This window comes from Pempheris klunzingeri, chromosome 4 (assembly GCF_042242105.1).
Source record: "Pempheris klunzingeri isolate RE-2024b chromosome 4, fPemKlu1.hap1, whole genome shotgun sequence".
NCBI lineage: Eukaryota > Metazoa > Chordata > Actinopteri > Acropomatiformes > Pempheridae > Pempheris > Pempheris klunzingeri.
Window position 1 is genome coordinate 29341017 of NC_092015.1, and position 16645 is coordinate 29357661.

At 44.0% G+C, this 16645-nt stretch overlaps 1 protein-coding gene across 1 annotated transcript in view; it reads right to left on the minus strand.

Annotated features, from left to right (window-relative positions):
- The window catches only part of bcas3 (BCAS3 microtubule associated cell migration factor), a 299931-nt gene that overhangs the window by 210327 nt on the left and 72959 nt on the right, over positions 1-16645 (minus strand). The window contains exon 16 of the mRNA XM_070828991.1: positions 8630-8780. Within this exon, the coding sequence (XP_070685092.1) occupies positions 8630-8780 (151 nt within the window). The remainder of the gene's footprint in view (positions 1-8629; positions 8781-16645) is intronic.

A 16645-nucleotide genomic window follows, 5' to 3' on the forward strand; every position in this document is an offset into this window, starting at 1 on the left:
ACAATAAGCGGTAATACAAGGCGTCTGCACACTCTACATACATATCATATCCAACAAAACTCCTCTGTTCACATCAGTACTGTGGTGGCTTTAACACAAAATGTTGAATCATCGTCTGACAAAAACTCAACATTGACGCAAAAAAAAAACCAAAAAAAAAAAATTGAGGGGTTTGCAAAAAACACAACCAAAAAAAGGCACAAAAAAGATGAGAAAATAAGAAACACTCCTCTTTGGGATTTTTCCCCCTGAGGAATGACTGCACAAACTCTCTGTGGAATGTGTTGAAAATATACCAGGAGACAAATGAGAGGTAAAGGAGGCGGTGTGCTGTGGCGGAGTATACAGTTGCATGCTGCTGAGGGAGCCAAGGAGGGGAGAAGCAAAACTCACCATGGAGTTTTAATGGCAAAACATCCCGCCCCAAAGAGGTAGGGTCTTCATGAGAGGGGAGTGGGGGAGGGTGAAGGGAGTGAGGGGATACAGAGATAGACGGAAAAACCATTATTAAACTAGCACACTTGAGCAAACACACTTTTCACATTACATACTTTTTGACGTGTCTGTTTAAGTGCACAACACATATGAGGCAGGAAACAGAATGTCTGTGCGCTAAGATGGATTTGAAAACCTGCGGGATGGTTTGATGATTCATCTGCTCAAGCTGCTCTGTAAAGTGTGATACCATATATTTGGCAGATGCAGCATATCCACAGACTTTGATTTTTTTCTTCAGACATCTGTCATGTTTTTTTTCTCCTCAGCTTTAAAGAGATTGGGTACATGTGCAGAAACATGTAGGTCTGAATCCAACCGTGTAAATACGACACAGATAAACGATGGGAAACAGTTCTGATTGTTGAGATTGAGAAAGAGTAAGGAGAGTTTATCCAATAACAGGGGACACCAATAACACTAACAGCACTCAGGCATTGTTGAGACAAGGAGTTGTGTGTTTGCATGTGACTTCTTTTTTTAGTGTGAGCGTGTATTTATGGCTGTGCATTGTCTTGTGAATGTGCGTGCCTGTTTGGAAGCGAGGGTGTGGGCAAACGTGTATTCACTGTGATTATGTTAACAAGTACACAGTGTCTGTCTGTCTGTCTGTCTGTCTGTCTGTCTGTGTGTGTGTGTGTGTGTGTGTGTGTGTCTGTGTGCAAGAGTCATCCAGAGTGTAGTGTCTTTTTCAGGGTGTATTTCTGTCTATCTGTCAGTTTGTGCGTGTTTCTAATGTTTACAAGACATTAGGAGTGGGAGTGTGTTCCTGTGTTTATTCTGCATGTCCAGAGATAGTGACAGAGCTCCGTAAACAGTTTACAGTAAATAAGCCTTTTCCCTACAGCAATAAAGGTCCGATGAGACTGAACTCTGTCCCCACTAGCCACCCTCCCCAAGTCATGAAAAACAGAATCCCAAGCCAATCAAAGCACTCTGCAGCACTTCTTTATTTTATCGTTTTTGTCCACATCCGCCCGGCCCTCCCAGCGATCGCACACACTCTTCAATTAGTCTTGGTACATGGATGCGTAGAAAAATGTTACTTTAGCAGACGGGGAGCAACAACTTGCCCTGGAATGTCTTCCTCCTGGAGCGCATGTTGACAAATGAACATGCTGGTCGGTGTAATGTAGGCTCCGGGTAAACTGCCACTTATCAAAGAGTTGCAGAGGGGGGTGGAAGGCCTCTACCGCCTACCCTCCGCTGAGCCTATCGAACCTGCTGAGCCCCACTCTAGGCCTCCAGCTGGGTAAATGGATGGACACCAGTGGGAGAGTGATGGACGAATGGGGTGAGATCTCCATGGGGGTAGCACAGGCCAAGTCAGCTTTGGGGTTTACAAGATGCTTCTTTTACTTTTTCTCCCCACTTCTTTCATGGTACTTATTGAGGGTGGAATTCATTGCTGATGGCTAACAGAGGGACGGGGATTAATGGCAGCAGAATTGATGCACAGACAGTTGAAGAGAAACCTCAACATCCAGTCAAGACCACTAAACAATTGTAGTCCATGAGTGATCAAGTGTTCAGTGATCGATACCGGTATGCTCTATTAACTACAGCATTCTGGTGTTAAAAAACAAAACAAAATGTCAATCAACCTCAAAATTCAGGTTTCTAAACACAAGTGTGTCTGTCCCACAGCAAACAGACATGGTCTTTGTTGCCCTATAACAGACGTGTGTCAAGCTGACAATAGCAGCTAGTAGCAATAGATTGACACCAGGCTGTCAAGTCGAATCACGTGTCAAGCAGCTTGTGAAGACAACCCATCTTGAGTTTAGGTTAGAAACCAGGCTGGGTGCTCAGTGAAAGTGGGTGAAGGTGAGACCATTGAGTAACCATTGAGTCTGTGCTCCCTGTGGGTCACGGTCAAAAGCTTCAGCTGGTGACCAGAGGGCCTGACCCCTCCGTTCTCCACCGTGTCCGAAGGAGGAAAGTGATGATAGAAAACATTGAAACAGTGTCAGCAACATCTGAAGCTCTGTGCCTTCACTGCAATCCACCTAATAGCAGCTTGGACTTGGCCTGGACATGGCAAGCTCAACTTTAGGTCAGGGTGTGATTTGCTGGGTGAATAAAGGGGACGTCTGGGCGACGCTGAGACCTCGTGGTCTAGGATACACACCATGAACCTTTGTTGCATGTCATCCTAGTTGTTTCCTGTCTATCAAATACAGGCAAAAACACCAAAGAAAATGTTTGGTCTCCATCTTTAGCACTGAACATGTATAATCTTTACCAACAAAACCAAAAATCTTAAATCTTTAAAGACATCAGTGTGCAAAAGACGTGTGTGTCACCTGAGCACATCCACCTGATGTTTGCGATAATGTAAAGTGGGCGTTTGAGTCTTTGTGTTGCATCATCTGTATTTTCATTTTTAGAAAATACATTTGCAATGATAAAATAACTAGAAGTTCTCAGTGTTTGATTCTTTGAGCAGTTTTTTTTTTTTTTAAATCGTGAATCATTGCTATGAGCAATTCAAGCTGTAGTTCAACGTATGTGTGTATAGTGTACATGGCTACAGTGCAAATGTGAAATTGCACACTGCTGAGAGTAAAACAGGAGAATGAGCTCATGTTGGGAAAATTGTCCATCACGTTGAGCTGGCAGTAAACAGTTTTGACCACAGTATAGACAAAAAGTGCCCAGATATGTGACACACTGCCTGAACCAGCAGGTTTGGTGGAAAAGAGTCGCACACAGGTCAGCAGCATGTTGGGAAACATCAGTTAAACGTGGGTCAGTGGAGTAAAAGGGGTGTAAGGCAGTGAGTGGGTGTGTTACTGAGGAAGAGAGGCCAGGGAGAGAGGGGAAAAGAGCGAGAGTAATCGACCTGTGAGGGCGATGACCCCACTCCCGCAGAATAATCGTTCACACATTCATCTCTTAACCCATTGGCCCTAATAGCAGCTCCGCCTGGGCCATTAAAAAGGGAGGGAAGAGAGGTGATTTGTGCAAATGGTTTAGTCTTGCTGCCATGTGCTGCTGGGCATTGCATTCTTAAAGCCTCTCTCTGGCTCTGGCCTCTGTAAGACAACAGCTCCAGCACTGGGCTGGCTCTTATATGCGTATTACAGTAATCTGAGGGCACATCTGCAGCAGGTCACGGGGTCTCATTCATTCTCTCGCTGTTGTCTTTTTCGTTACCTCGCCTGCACTCTATCTGCATTTGCTTGAAAATGTCATCAGTAGGATTTGGTCAAGGGTGGTGTTTTTGTTTTGTTTGTGACAATCTTTCCATTTGGATTTTCATTTGTCCGTGTTAAAGTCAAACTGTGTGTAGTTGGGATAAGTGTGCAACAGTTTTACTGCTCGTAAATCCCAAATTTATCACTGACAGGCATTTTGACAAGTTAAGTCTATCCTTAACTCTGGTGACTGTAGGGACAAGAAGTCATTGCTAAGAGCTGACTGAATATTTCTCTCTAAATCTTTTTCACAGATTAAGTTCCTACAGCGACATTTCACCAAGAGAGAATCTGTTGATTTTGTGTCTTTTTCTTTCCTGGGATTTAATTCATCCGGGGCCAACCTTCTGCCAAATTTGGCTGACAGGAAACAAGAGGCCGGCCCAGAGCCGACACTCCTCTCCTTGTTCTGGAGTCCCAGGAGACTTTGAGGACTAGCAGAAGCTTGGCTGTGGTCCTTCACTCCCTGACCTGGCCTCGTCTGGAGGGGGGTTATCAGGCGGATGCTGAGCCACATCCGACTCTACCTCCCTACTCCGACAGGGGGGAAAACACCAAAATCTAAATTAAGAGAGGAGGGGCTGAACTTGTTGAGGTTTTCTTTGATGTTAAAATTTTAGGGCAACTGAAGACAAACAGCAGCATTTTGCACATTGGTGGTCTGTATGCGTGCCAGGGCCGATGAGGGGGGTAAAAGCTTCATCAGTGCGTCTGTTTGCATGTGTTGTTGTTGTTGGTGCGTGTGTGTGTGTGAGTGTGTGTGTGTGTGAGTGTGTGTGTGTCATGGCACAGTGCACACAAAGACAGCCTGGTAGGGAATGTAGGTTAAGCAGCTGGTGTGTTCCTCTGCTGCCCTGCCAACAGGGATCTGCTCATACAGGTGTAAATACAGCTGCCGGACGCTTCTCCCTCTCTCTCTCTCTCCCTCTCTCTCTCTCTCTCTCTCTCTCACACACACACACACACACTCACATGCAAACTCACACATAAAGAGAGAGAGAGAGAGGCTGGCTGACAGACAGACAGATGGGGCCTGGGCACTCCTGTGCAAGTATAGCGTGAAAGCATATGATATCACCCCCCACTCTAGGGGCCAAACCTGCTGCTTCAGTTCTGTGTGTGTGTGTGTGTTTGTTGAATGGGTGCAGCCGTGTGCATACAGGAGCAGGCCTCACAGCTGCATGTCCTGATGTATTACTACTGACGCCTCCTCTGGACTGGATGGACAGATGAAGGGTGCTGCAGCAGCCTACCAGGCATGAGTATGTCCTACAGAGCCAATAGAGCTCTTTGGGGTGCTTCATGACCAGGTGTAATGGGCAATGACAATGTGGAATATTTGTCCACAAAGAGACAGTTTCCAGGTTAAAGATAAAACTGGCTATATTCTTTATACTGTCATACTGTCAACAAATCTCAGGAAAAGACCCAAACCAAACCCTAAGCCTGAAAAATCTTCCTCCTCTGAGCCCCAGAGCTCCACTGTTGTCCAACACTTACTAAATAGACGTCAGGGAGGTGTGTTCTGGGTGTTCCTCCATGGCCATGAACACACACACTGTTCACTCAGCTCCACATACACCTCAACTATCTATTAATCTGCAGCTGAAAATAATCCCCAACAAAAGCCCTGCATCCTTCTGTTCATATAATGTTTTAAGAAAATATCTAAAATATCTATTAGAAATGTTCAGTTCTTGTTTTGTTCATTTTGGAGGCAGCAGTTTGTGCTGTGTTAACGTACTGTCTGACCTGAGAGACAGCTCAGAGATGGACAAAACATTAAAACCCCTCTCTTTCTGTGACCTTTTTCCAGATTCAAACCATCTACAGGGACAAAGGGTTTGAGGCTGAGGGTCATAAACAGGGAAGGGAAGTGACAAAGGACAGGGACAATACCGCACTGTTGATTTGGTCTTTTCATGGAACTGTTGACAGTACAAAATACATTTTCATTCATTCATTCATTCATGTTGATTTTCACTTGCTGTTTTCTCTTGCCAGTGATTTAACCTCATAGAAGGGTCACGAACGCTCTCATATTCACTGTTTGAGACAGCAAGTAACAGTATCGTGGTCCTCTTTTCAAGAGAAGAATCCTTTCATATACAACTAACTATGCTTCTGTTTTAGAGCAACACCTGTATCACTCAGGTGATGTAACGTCACCAACGTCTCCTCAGATTCTTATTGTTCAACCTGATACTTCATTCATGTCAGAGTTCATTTTAATTTAAGTTAAGGCTTTTTGCTTACATTTCTTAAACCACGTGTTAAAACACGTGAATCATATTGGTGCTACTGTCCAAAAGTTAAAAACAATAACCAGCTCCATATTTCACAGCATTAACTAAAGTTTATAGCTGACGTGTTGTCTTGAAATTGCAACACCACAAAATATGCACTTAGCAGCACCCAAAAAGCCACAGATGGAGGAAAAATAACAGAAGTACACAGCAGCAACAGCTTTCTGCCAAAGACATAATACAAAGATTTAAAAAAAGAAAAGAAAACACTGCAGCGTGATTAGCACTGAAAATAGAAACAAAAAAAATCATACAGGAATAAAAAAAACAAATATCCCTAAATAAATAAATAAAAGAGTTTAATACAGGATGGAGGCAACAAAAACCGCCACAGAAAAATGTGAAATATCAACAGAGAGACACAATATAGATAAAATAAAAATAAAATAAAAACACCCTCAAAAATGTGATGAATTCTTTCAGATCATCACAAAAAAGCTGAAAACGGCCCCTTTGTAACTAAATGAGAGGAACACAAGCAACCTGAGAGCTCACTGAGGGTCAGGTAGGACGGATTTTACTCATTAAGGCCTTAACTAATAATAATAATAATAACAATAATAATAATATAATAATAACAATAATAATAATAATAAATAGTAGTTTGTAATTATTTCAAAATGATACCCTCCAATAACAGAAACAAAAAATTAAAAAAGGTGTCGCAAAAAAGCCTGTTAATAATAATAGTTCTATTAATAATAATAGTTCTTGATAGCGATTTAAAAGAAATGTCTGAGGTTGAAAGAATGAAGATCAGACTGATTCTGTATGAAGTTAAATATCACAGCAGCTAAACCAAATGTAAACCACCAGCACCGGGACATCATAATAAATATCCCAAAGCAGGACACCACAGCAGCCCAGAGGCAATAATACATTTTACAAACCAAATGAACTTTGCAGGGCATCTTAATGATTTGGAAAATGGCCTGATGTTGTTTACGTTGACCGCAGGATGAGGTCTCTACTTTTTCATCCTCAAAGCTCACTTATCAAATATCATGGGGAAATAAATCCCTCGCCGTCTGTTTGAATCATTATAGCATTTCCCATTCAAACAGGGCATGAAAATTACATTTAAATGAAAATATTAAAATCTGCCCATATTTGTGGAGCCACCTGTACTGTATGTAAATGCACTTAGCAAAGGCTTGTAGTTGCTGATGGTCTTAAAACTACATGATTTCAATGCATGGCAAAGATCCAGGTGGAAAAAAAGACAGATGTGCCTGCGAGCAGAGCTGCCTCACGTTTAAAACGTGTTCCAACACTCAAAGCTAGCAGGGCTGCGCCGCATTTAATACTGCTTGGACATGATCTCAAATCAATAGCGAGGTTTTATTTCTGTCCTTGACACGCACCACGAGTTTCATCCTCTTTCCAAACAGCCGCAGAACACGTTCGCATGCGTGTTGTGCTTCATTACACTATGCAAAGGAGAGGTGGCCTGAGACAAAAGGAGTCCATGAGCATCAGCTGGACGTGCGAGAGGAAAAGCTTTGGCCTGCGTCAGGCCACTGTTGACACAATACCTTGTTTTTACAATGTGATTAATGGAGAAAGGAGAAGTTAAAGATGCGACACAGTGTAATTTAAATGTTCTCCTCTGTGGCCAAACTGTAAAGCGAGTTGAGTTTGTGAGGTTGCACTCAGCCCCTCTGGAGACGTGATGCTTTCTGCTGCGTGGTGCATTGTACCTGGAGTACGTTTACAAAAGGGGGCTCTAAAAGAGGAACCCCAGAATGTTTCACCTCTAAACCTACTTTTACGCTTTGTTGCACAAATTGAAATGTGTGTTTTGTTTAGTGTCTTCTCTCTACACTATTTTTATATAACAATGACAAACTTTATTCAACCCTGCCAACTGTAGCATTTGCCTCTTGTTCTCTGCAGCTTTGCAAGTTAATAAATGGTTTAAAAGCCATAATACAGCAGGCTGCAGTGTTCAGCACACAGAGGGACATTTTAACTGATGAGAAGGATCTGCAGCTGCTGTATACACATACAATGCAAGACTGGCAGAATGATATTATTCAGCTGTGAACACAGAAAACATGAACATTTAATGAATATAAGGTTTATAGTAATTATTCTGTATTTATTTATTCATTATTCCTAAATATGTATTCCTCACTCTCCGTGGTAACTACACGTGCTGATCAAAGTCTTGTGTCTTCAGACTCATCATATCTTCACAAGTTTTGATCACATTTATAAAGTTTTAACCAATAATACACACACTGTGTTACAGGAGAAGTGAAAGTGCATGAATACACACTTCCTATATATATATATATATATATATATATATTTTTTTATTTTTTATTTTTTTTATATTCTCTTATTTCCTATTACATGTTAAAAAGTGTGTGTGTGTGTGTGTGTGTGTGTGTGTGTGTGTGTGTGTGTGTGTGTGTGTGTGTGTGTGACAAGTTATTGAAGAAAGTCTTAACAGAAAAGCCGTGCTGTGAAATGTCCTCCTAACTTGTGGATTCTGTGATGGATCATTTTATACTGTCGCTGTGAAACACATGTGCTTCATCAACTGGAGTTCCTGTGGAGAATAAAGGCTGAGGTGTGTGTGTGTGTGTGTGTGTGTGTGTGTGTGTGTGTGAGTATACCTACCCGGTGCGCTTGGTGATGGTGCCCAGGGTCATGGGCTGTTTGATCTGAGCCAGGGGCAGCACCACGGTGAGGCTGGGCAGTGGGGACAGCCGCGGGTTCCCCATGTTGTTGTTGGTGAAGTTGTTGTACGAGTCCTGGCTGCTCAGCTTGGCTGCAAACACACACACATACAGAGTTATTAAGAATGTTTCCACTGAGTAGGACTGGATGTTCCCTGGACAGCAAGGTCAGAGAAATCTCCTTTTTATCGAGCCGGAGTGGAACATAACACACAAGTATGTCAATCAGGAGCCGCCCCGGGTAATGGTCGCACAGCACTGAGCATCTCACCGTGAGCGCCGGAACAACCTTTAATACATAATTCATTTTTCAGTGCTCGGTGTTCCTTTTTCAGCTCGGCGGTCTTTACAGATGTTAATTCTCAACATGGCTCAGTTTAATCTAAATTAGAGCTTCACTTTATGCTGCAGACTGGGCACTGAGCGGAGCAGCAGAAGACCCTGTTTACTAAACTGAAACACCTTTTCCTCCAAGAACACTGAGCGCCTCCCCACCCCAACCCTGCTGCCTCTCACACACACACACACACACACACACACACACACACACACACACACACACACACACACACACACACACACACACACACACACACACACACACACACACACACACACACACACACACACACACACACACACACACACACACACACACACACACACCCACCCACCCACCCACATGCAAACACATACAACCCTGGGTTGAAGGCCTCCTGTGGAATGATTGGCAATAACTAACTCAAGATGCTACATTACAAAGGCTCTAGCTCTGCTTCTAGTGCCTAGCAGTCTGTTAATCAAGGCCAATCAACAGGCCCTACACACTGCCTCAACACACACACACACACACACACACACACACACACACACACAGATGATCCAAAGAAGCACATTTCATCTAACAAATCCCGTGCAGCTCCAGCTAAACATAATCAGGCCATGTCAAAGGGCTTCTGAAGGCCTGATCAACTTAACCAGCTACACCAGGAGAGAGGCTGCTGCTTCACCTACCGTTTAGCTTAACACACACTCACACACACACACACACGCACACTCACACACACTCACACACGCACACTCACACACGCACACTCACACACTCACACACACAGTCAACTACCATCTCACTGGGTAACACATGTCTACACTGCATCAGTTTGCAAAGAGGGCAGATAATCTCTGGGATGCATTCATAGATGACTTTCTTCCTTTTTTTAAACAACTAAGCCAAAGCACAAGACAAGACAGCTTGAACAAAGTGTTTGTCATCCTGGTCAGCACTCTGCTCGTTCACAGATCTGACTCTGTGTGGACCCGTTTCAGGACTCACTTCATTTCTTGCCTTTGCCTGAAGCTTTATTTTTACCCAAGAATCTGGGCTGAAATTATCGGTAATGAATTTGTGTCACTGGAAGAAACAGTTGCTATAAAAAGTGGCCACAGTGTGTTGTGGGGGGGGGGGGACACCTATTCTGGACAGATATGCTCCTTTAATCTAATATAATTAAAGGACGTGATGAAACAATCACAACCAAAGTGGTCCTGCCGTGGGGGCACACATCTCAGAGAAGTGTATTTCTCTGCATGGCTCCGTACCACTAGAAGTTAGTGTGACGGCACCTAACAGGGCTCAGTACATTTGGTAAGGTGACCCTCTGCCACAATGAGAACAGAAACAGTCACACATCAGGAGTTACATAGAAACATCTCACTATAGGGTACAAGAAACGTGGATTATAAAACAAATATGTTTGTAATCCTGCGACAATAGCTACAACAAAACAAGTGGATCCTGCTGATTCAATGGGCTGCCCAAGGAAAATTCCAAGTTCAAGTGCTTTCAAAAGAAATGAAGAGCAAACCTGTGGGTGCACCACAATACGCTCTCTGAATGTTTTCCTTGTTCCATTTGTTGCCCTAATAGATGAGTGACAGCCGCGTAACATAAAGGAATGAAAAGAAGGGAGGGGGGGCGCGGAGACAAAGAAAACAAGGCAGACATCAAAGGTTACAATAAAGGTAGAGAGGAGAGTGCCTTGTCATTATTTGGAAGGAGCGATCAAGAGGAGGCTGAATGTGAGCGGAAAGGGACTGCTGAGTGTTTTGGTCCAGTCTTTTAGATCATTAACGTGTAGCTCTGAGTTTCATTAGTCCTGCCAAACCTCCGCTTTGTGGCCCTCCAAAGGCCTGTCTTTTAGACCTCCGCTGGCCAACAATGCTGGGTGACCTTCGGAGGGGGAGAGCAGGCCATTACACAAATCTGTCCTTCATTTCCCCCTGCTCCTCTCTTGGTCAGGCTAACAGAGGTCTGTACCAGGCCATCCTCTGAAAGCCCTTCACATTTCAAAAGTGCTACACCCCCCGAGCCTGGGCAGCCATCTTTTGTGTTGTGGGGAGGGGGAAGACGGGGGGGAAAAAATGTGTACAGGAAGCAGCCTGAAAAGCCATAATGGTGCTTCAGCTAAGAGTGGAGGGCGAGGACGGACATTTTACTTTGCTCTACTGCGTTATTCGCCGTCACCCCCCACCCTTAAAGACAGGTGTGGCCCGACTGAGTCAGGGGCAGGGGGGTGATGATCAGTGTTGACCGAAGCGTCATACCGTGCTGTCACTCAAGGCCAAAGGGCCGCAGACTGTCAAACCCCCCAGCGAAGACGAGCCTGTGCAGAACGTGTTGGAGATCACGCACAGGCAGAGGACGATACATGAAGGATGGCTGGGACACAGACAGCAAGTGTTTGTGTAGGCGTGTACAGGGGAGGGGGGGGGGCAGCTGCAGACATAATGGGTAAAAGTATGTGGGGTGGGGGGGGGCTGAGCTTCTATAATGAAAGATTATTAAAAATATACTTCTTAGGTCTACGTAATAGAATGTTTTTATTTTCTGAGCAGATGGACTCTACAGAGAAACATGGTGTAGACTGGCCTGAGCTTCCTCCCTGAGAAACACTGAAATGTCCTGACTGTCTCCATAATACAGACATTTCATGACGCTGAGTTGTTACCTTGGTCCTGACTTTTTCTGTGTCATCCGGTCAAACAAATCTTGGAAACAGAAATACAGGAGGTGTGGGGGCGATACAGTCACTATAAAGTTATCATGCAAGTGAATAGAATACCTGAAAAGACACTTTACACTTTCAAACTGATAGAAATGTTAATGAAAGTGTGCAAAAAGTATTTTTGGTTACAATGTGAAGACCGCACACAAACCTCAGACCTGCTTAAAACACATTTTTTGAGATATGTTGAGGTGGAAATGGACAAATAAAGCGAAAAGACTGCACTATGTCCGGTTGGCCTTGGGAATAATAGCAGAGGGGGGCAGGGGGCTGCTTTGGCTCTGTTAAAGACTGTTAAAAGACCAGAGCAATTCTGCGAAAGTCTTTGTTGTTATTTTCATAGAGAGAGTGGTGGAGCAGACATATGCAAACAACTGATGAAGGGCGTGTCGACAACCACGTACGGCTGACGGACCTGAGGGAGTGTGAAAGACGTCTGTGTGCATATTGTGTTTATGTGAACGCAGACTTTTACTTTTAGAATTAAAAGATTTGAGATGTCCATTTAGATTTAGATATTATTCACCACATTCAGATTGTTTTTCTCCATTTCTCTACAGGACCATCCTTACTGTCAGTACCACTATAGTACTACTAGAAACTGCTGCTCATGTGCTAAAACTAATGTTAAAGTTATGGTTTCATCATAATCGTCCTCTAACTTACCTGCTGTACAGACATTTACAGGTTCTCAGCTACTGCTGAGGATTATTTCTGATGATTCAAAACTGAAAGTCGGTGGAAAAACACAGGCAGAGAGGAGGCCAGACTGGAAAAAGGCTGACCAAGGCTACTTGAAAGAGAGAGTGAGAGAGAGGGAGAGAGAGAGAGAGAGAAATAGAAAGAGAGAGAGAGAGAGAGAGTGCGAGGTGGACAGATGAGAAGCGTCTGGCAGACAGATAGCTCTAGACGGAGGCCATGATTTGATTAATGACCGGGGCGTGATGTGCCCAAGCACTGATACATGACATCCCCATGGAAAGAAGATCCATCAATGCAAATCCAGCTCTGTCGCCGTCATCCAGAGAAAAACTGTGACCCTGCCAAAAAGTCACACTGTCACCTGACCCCCATCTCTCTTTCTCCCTTAATCCAACCATCCACCCAGGTCTCCTCCGTCTGTCCGTCCATCCGTCCGTCCGTCCGTCCAGCCCTCCCTGTCTCAACAGCATTTGCATTCTCTTCTCGCATGAAGCCTTTCTCTCTATCCTTCGCGCTCTTTCTCTCTCCTAAGCCGCCCAGTGTCACGCTATCTCATGTTTCTCTCCCCTCTTTTAATACCCAATTTGCATCCAATACAAGCAGGACGCTTCCAATGAGGAGTCGACGTACGACAGGACAAGCTCTGAAGACTGTGTGTGTCCACACAAACACTGCGTCTTATTTGAATTGTTGTGCCAGAGGGGATGTTTCAGTCAAAGGACAAAAACAAACAAAAACCTCTAGCAGGCCTGGAGAGGAGCCGGCGTGGGGAGTGCTAGGAGGCGGCAGGTTAGGCAGGTGACATGTTGAGTGATGCTCTGGGAATTAGGAGAGACCTTGGACCTGAGGATGATATTACAGCTGTGAGACAGAGGCAGAAAAAGAGGAGGAAGCAGAGCACGGAGGACAGGAAAAAAGCTACCACGTCCCAGCAGGAGAACACGTTTATGGCCGTGACTACACTTTGTGCTTTTGAAGATATTTCTGGACTGAAGCCGATATCGTTTGCTTGCTTCAGGCCCAAAAAACATAAAACCTCTCTCTGAATGTAGATACTGATCATCTGATCATCTGATACAATGATGGATGTTCAGCAGATCTGAACTTTTGTCTCTGCAGACGTTTTAGGATCGTAGATCCTAATCAGCCAGTGAAAGTGCTGTTAGGGATTAACAGCTGTGTCAGACTGGGCGAGGCAGGTTTCATTAAAGGGTCCCACAGACACACACATCAGCATCCTCGAAAAGGACGTGAGCTTAATCACAGAGGGTAAAAACTGTCGGCTCTGCAGGTGTAAACATTCTCCCACAGCGGAATGATTTCTCTGCTTCGACAGACAAATAATTCATTAACTCAGCACGGTGTCATACTTGTGTACAGACGTGTGTAGAGCCTCTCCTCTCTATAGGGAAGTAGTTCTTCAGTCACTGTTTATTCTGGACTGGTCAAAGCCGTGCTCTGCCAAGCGACCACCGTCACAGTCAGTGGATGACACAACCTGCCTAATATTCGGGCCGCGTGTCAAACCTCAACAGTTTGGTCTGGATCCATGCCGACCAGAAGACGTCCGGCCTCAGCGGTGGGCACCAGGTGACCAGTGAGAGGACAAAGCTGTCTGAATAAGAGCCCAAGTCTCTCTCTGGGTCAGAACAAACGCTGAGTCCATTTCAAGTTGTCGATGAGACTCTTCTCATTTCTCATCAGTCTATCATTCATCCTTTCCCCTTTCTGTGCCACACAAAAATACCATTGTATTAGACAAGCTGAGGGCGACATGATGTGAAGACATATAAGTGAGATCCAGTATCAGAGAGGTCATCACACTGCTCCTTTAACATCTTATTTGATAACCTTGCATGTTAACTGTCTAATTTATCTGACATCCTCATTATTTTGACTTTTAACAGTCATTTTAGTTTAGACTGACAGTCAATTAACAATTTATCAGCTGATTTTTCCAGAAAATGCATTATATTGATACTGTAAAGTGATGTAGGACAGATGAAGTTATCCATATCACCCACCCCTACGACTTACAGTAAGAACACCCAACCTCACATCCATGTGTGCAAACAGAGATGAAATGAGAAGCCCGACTGGTCATTAATACAGCCACAGAGATCGAGCATTAATGATACACCCTGTCGGAGAACTGAGAGCACGCTGTGATACGTCACCGTTGGGCCCCTCACATTTCTCCAGAAACACTGCAGACACAGGCACGGCAGTGGGACGCACACCTGTCTTTACCACACAGCTGGACCACACAGGTCTTGTTCTGTTCCTCTTTGATTAAGCATCTCACCATAATCCCAGCACCTTAAGACTATATTTATTAAAGATCAGGTCTGTTGTGGGTGTTAAATATTATCTAACAATAGTTCAAACATACAGTTTTAAGTAAATGTCCAAATATGTGATCAGATCGTTCTTTGATAACTGCAGGAGAATAGAAAAACCTCCATCAGTCTATTTCCACTTTCTACCATTCAGTCCGTGATAGTCCAAGTTTCCCAGACAAGTTAAAGGAGGGAGGGATTAAAGCAGAGGAGAGGAAGAGGGAGGGGGAAGCTGTAGTCTTCTGTGCAGGAGGAGAAAGCTGTTCTACCATCCCAATTCCCCAAAGTATCATTATTAAAACACTCACTTCCACGGGGGAGGAAAGAGAGGGGGAGAGAAAAAAAACAGAGGAGAGGAGGAGAGAGAGAAATGGATGGAGAGGAGAGCTAAAAAGGGTTGAACACAAAAGAGGAAGAAAAAAAAAAGAAGAAGGAGCGGGGATCCCCCACTGGACAGAGTAAAAACAAATTAAAAGAGCCCTTATAAAACACAGATGCTGCAAAGAAAATAAACTTCACAAGATTTACTGTTTAGCAAAGGAATCGGAAGACTGGTGGAAAAGCCATCAGTGCTTTTTTTTTTCCTCCTCCTTCCTTTTTTCTTTCTCTCTCAGGTAACGTTGTGGCGGAGGGATCTATCTCCTCACCCCCCCCCCCTCTCTTTGTAGAGCGATCTCGCTCGTCTGCTATTTTCAGTCGGAGTTAAGAGTCGAGGTCAGGCCGGCCTGTGTGAAAATGGCTTCCTGCCCGGTCCCCCGCTCCCAAACCGCAAGCTAACGGGAGGTTTTATTAACAGCCCTATTTGGGAACATTTTTTGAACGTTTTGTATTTTTATTGACGTTTCTCATGTCAGGGAGCTAAAAACAACAGACGCTCGACAACAGTGGGAAAAAAAATTCCCAGGACATGATTTTTCTAATTTCATCATAAAACCTGAGCTTAAAAAGGAAAAGAAAGTGAGATTTTTAGGAGTGCAACATGCTGAATATGGCAAACAGCAGCCCAGAGGAAAAAAACCTACAGCAATACAGAAGCAGAACATGTCTACAGGCAAAAACACACACAGGCACACTTCAGACAAACAAACATCATCATGAGAAAACCAACGAGCGCAAACACACACACACACACAAACAGCACCCTGAAATCAGATCTACAAGTTTACAGCATGTCAGTATTTACAAGGCTTCATCAGACAGGACTGAGTCACCAGCAAGAAGAGCTGGGGGGGGGTCAGACAGCCCCACTGGATCAGATGACACCCTCACTCCAACCATATGTGCGTGTGAGTGTGTACGAGTGTGTACGAGTGTGTGTGTGTGTAGCCATCATCTGATTTGGGTCAAGGAGCTCGTACCTCACAGTAAAGAGGGACGGGTTATGGCCAATGATTGGATGTTTGGGAAAGCAGGAGATGGTGGGGGGTGGTGCGTGAGGAGGGTGTGTGTGTGTGTGTGTGTGTGTGTGTGTGTAGGGTATTGCACACTAGTACACAGATGCACATAAACAGCGTACACACTTACAAGCCAATTTAGAGAAAGCAGGAGGGGGGGGGGGGTCTGTTGGAGAGAGACAGGAAGCCTCAGACGGTTTCTGGGTTCTTTACTGTTTTTCAAGTGGGAACTTTGAACTTTCAAAAGCACTAAATAACAGTAACATGTAGGAGGTGCACAATAATTGGCTAAAAGCCGACTCAAATTTAAGGTTGCTAAAGAAAAAAAAAAAATCTGATTTGAGGAAACTAATTTTTTAATTTGTTAATATGGACTCAATTATTTGTTAATTTTCTCACAATACCTTCCATTGGGTTAAATTATACTATTTAAATTAAAGTATAAAATTAATAATAA